General features: G+C 53.6%; 1 protein-coding gene across 1 annotated transcript in view; it reads right to left on the bottom strand.

Annotated features, from left to right (window-relative positions):
• Positions 1-2,500, bottom strand: part of fcsk (fucose kinase) — a 49,553-nt gene that overhangs the window by 30,430 nt on the left and 16,623 nt on the right. The window contains 3 exon segments of the mRNA XM_028585280.1: positions 1-336; positions 1,672-1,745; positions 2,490-2,500. The exon segment at positions 1-336 is cut by the window's left edge and continues 20 nt beyond it; the exon segment at positions 2,490-2,500 is cut by the window's right edge and continues 115 nt beyond it. Of these exon segments, the coding sequence (XP_028441081.1) occupies positions 1-336; positions 1,672-1,745; positions 2,490-2,500 (421 nt within the window).

The raw sequence follows: 2,500 nt of genomic DNA on the forward strand, positions 1-2,500 counted from the left end.
AGCGCCTCCTGCTGTCCTCCCAGCACCGCGGCCCTGAAGCAAGGCAGCAGACAGGCGTCGGTGCGACTCCTCAGCGCGTCGGTCGCTCTCCTCCTCCCCGCCAGATACAGGAGCTCCTCCCTCCACCGGAGCTCCGCCTCCTGGCAGGTGAGTGACATCACTTCCTGCAGAGAGAGCCGCCACGCCTCCCTCCAGCGCTGCAGACAGCCGGCCCCCCCGAGCAGCCAGCCCACCCCCTCCTGCAGACCCACAGCACCTCCTCTCGGGTGGAGGACCGGGAACATACGCGCCGCCAGCAGGGAGCGCTGCTCCCCCCGCACCCACAACTCCTCCGGCCTGAGAGGGGGGGGAACAAGAGAGGAGAGGAAACAAGAGAGGAGAGGAAACAAGAGAGGAGAGAGGAGAGGGAACAAGAGAGGAGAGGAAACAAGAGAGGAGAGGAAACAAGAGAGGAGAGAGGAGAGGGAACAAGAGAGGAGAGGAAACAAGAGAGGAGAGAGGAGAGGGAACAAGAGAGGAGAGGAAACAAGAGAGGAGAGAGGAGAGGGAACAAGAGAGGAGAGGAAACAAGAGAGGAGAGAGGAGAGGAACAAGAGAGGAGAGGAAACAAGAGAGGAGAGAGGAGAGGGAACAAGAGAGGAGAGGAAACAAGAGAGGAGAGGAAACAAGAGAGGAGAGAGGAGAGGGAACAAGAGAGGAGAGAGAGGAGAGGGAAGGAGAGAGGAGAGGGAACAAGAGAGGAGAGGAAACAAGAGAGGAGAGAGGAGAGGGAACAAGAGAGGAGAGAGGAGAGGGAACAAGAGAGGAGAGAGGAGAGAGGAGAGGGACAAGAGAGGAGAGGAAACAAGAGAGGAGAGAAGAGAGGGAACAAGAGAGGAGAGAGGAGAGGGAACAAGAGAGGAGAGAGGAGAGAGGAGAGGGAACAAGAGAGGAGAGAGGAGAGGGAACAAGAGAGGAGAGAGGAGAGGGAACAAGAGAGGAGGGAGGAGAGGGAACAAGAGAGGAGAGGAAACAAGAGAGGAGAGGAAACAAGAGAGGAGAGAGGAGAGGAACAAGAGAGGAGAGAGGAGAGGGAACAAGAGAGGAGGGAGGAGAGAGGAGAGGGAACAAGAGAGGAGAGAGGAGAGGGAACAAGAGACGAGAGGAAACAAGAGAGGAGAGAGGAGAGGGAACAAGAGAGGAGAGAGGAGAGGGAAGGAGAGAGGAGAGAGGAGAGGGAACAAGAGAGGAGAGGAAACAAGAGAGGAGAGGAAACAAGAGAGGAGAGAGGAGAGGGAACAAGAGAGGAGAGAGGAGAGGGAACAAGAGAGGAGGGAGGAGAGGAAACGAGAGGAGAGAGGAGAGGAAACAAGAGAGGAGAGAGGAGAGGAAACAAGAGAGGAGAGAGGAGAGGAAACAAGAGAGGAGAGGAAACAAGAGAGGAGCGAGGAGAGGAAACAAGAGAGGAGAGAGGAAACAAGAGAGGAGAGAGGAGAGGAAACAAGAGAGGAGAGGAAACAAAGAGGAGCGAGGAGAGGAAACAAGAGAGTAGAGAATGATATTTGAGTTTTCTGTTTTGGAAACATTTTCTTTTCTGTTCATTACAGTGAGAAGAGAAAAGGAGAGGAAAGGAGGCGAGAAGAGGAGAAGACGAGAGAGGGGAGGAGACAGGAAGTAAGTGAGTAGTCTTACTGGATTCCTGTTCTGCTGAAGAAGAGACTCCATCTCTGGTTCAGGAAGGAGGAGCAGATGTCATCGGAGGAGACCTGAAGAAGGAGAGTCATATCTATCACAGAGACACACACACACACACACACACACACACACACACAGACACACACACACACACACACACACACACACACACACACACACACACACAGAGACAGAGACAGACACACACACACACACACACACACACACACAGACACACACACACACACACACACACACACACACACACACACACACACAGACAGAGACACTCACACACACACACACACACACACACACACACACACACACACACACACACACACACACACACACACACACACACACACAGAGACAAAGACCGAGACACACACACACACACACACACACACACACACACACACACACACACACACACACACACACACACACACACACACACAGAGAGAGAGACACACACACACACACACAGAGACACACACACACACACACACACACACACACAGACAGAGAGACAGACACACACACACACACACACACACACACACACACACACACACACACAGAGACACACACACACAAACACACACACACACGGACAGACAGAGACACAGACACACACACACACAGAGACACACACACAGACACACACACACACACACACACACACATACACACAAACACACACACACGACAGACAGAGACACACACGCCGAGACACACACACACACAGAGACCCCCCAGAATCGCACCTCAGTGGGTCCAGTGCTCCTGTCACCGTGACGACGCCAGCTTCAGTTCCCCAGCT

The sequence above is a fragment of the Perca flavescens genome, chromosome 8 (assembly GCF_004354835.1).
Source record: "Perca flavescens isolate YP-PL-M2 chromosome 8, PFLA_1.0, whole genome shotgun sequence".
NCBI classification, from domain to species: domain Eukaryota; kingdom Metazoa; phylum Chordata; class Actinopteri; order Perciformes; family Percidae; genus Perca; species Perca flavescens.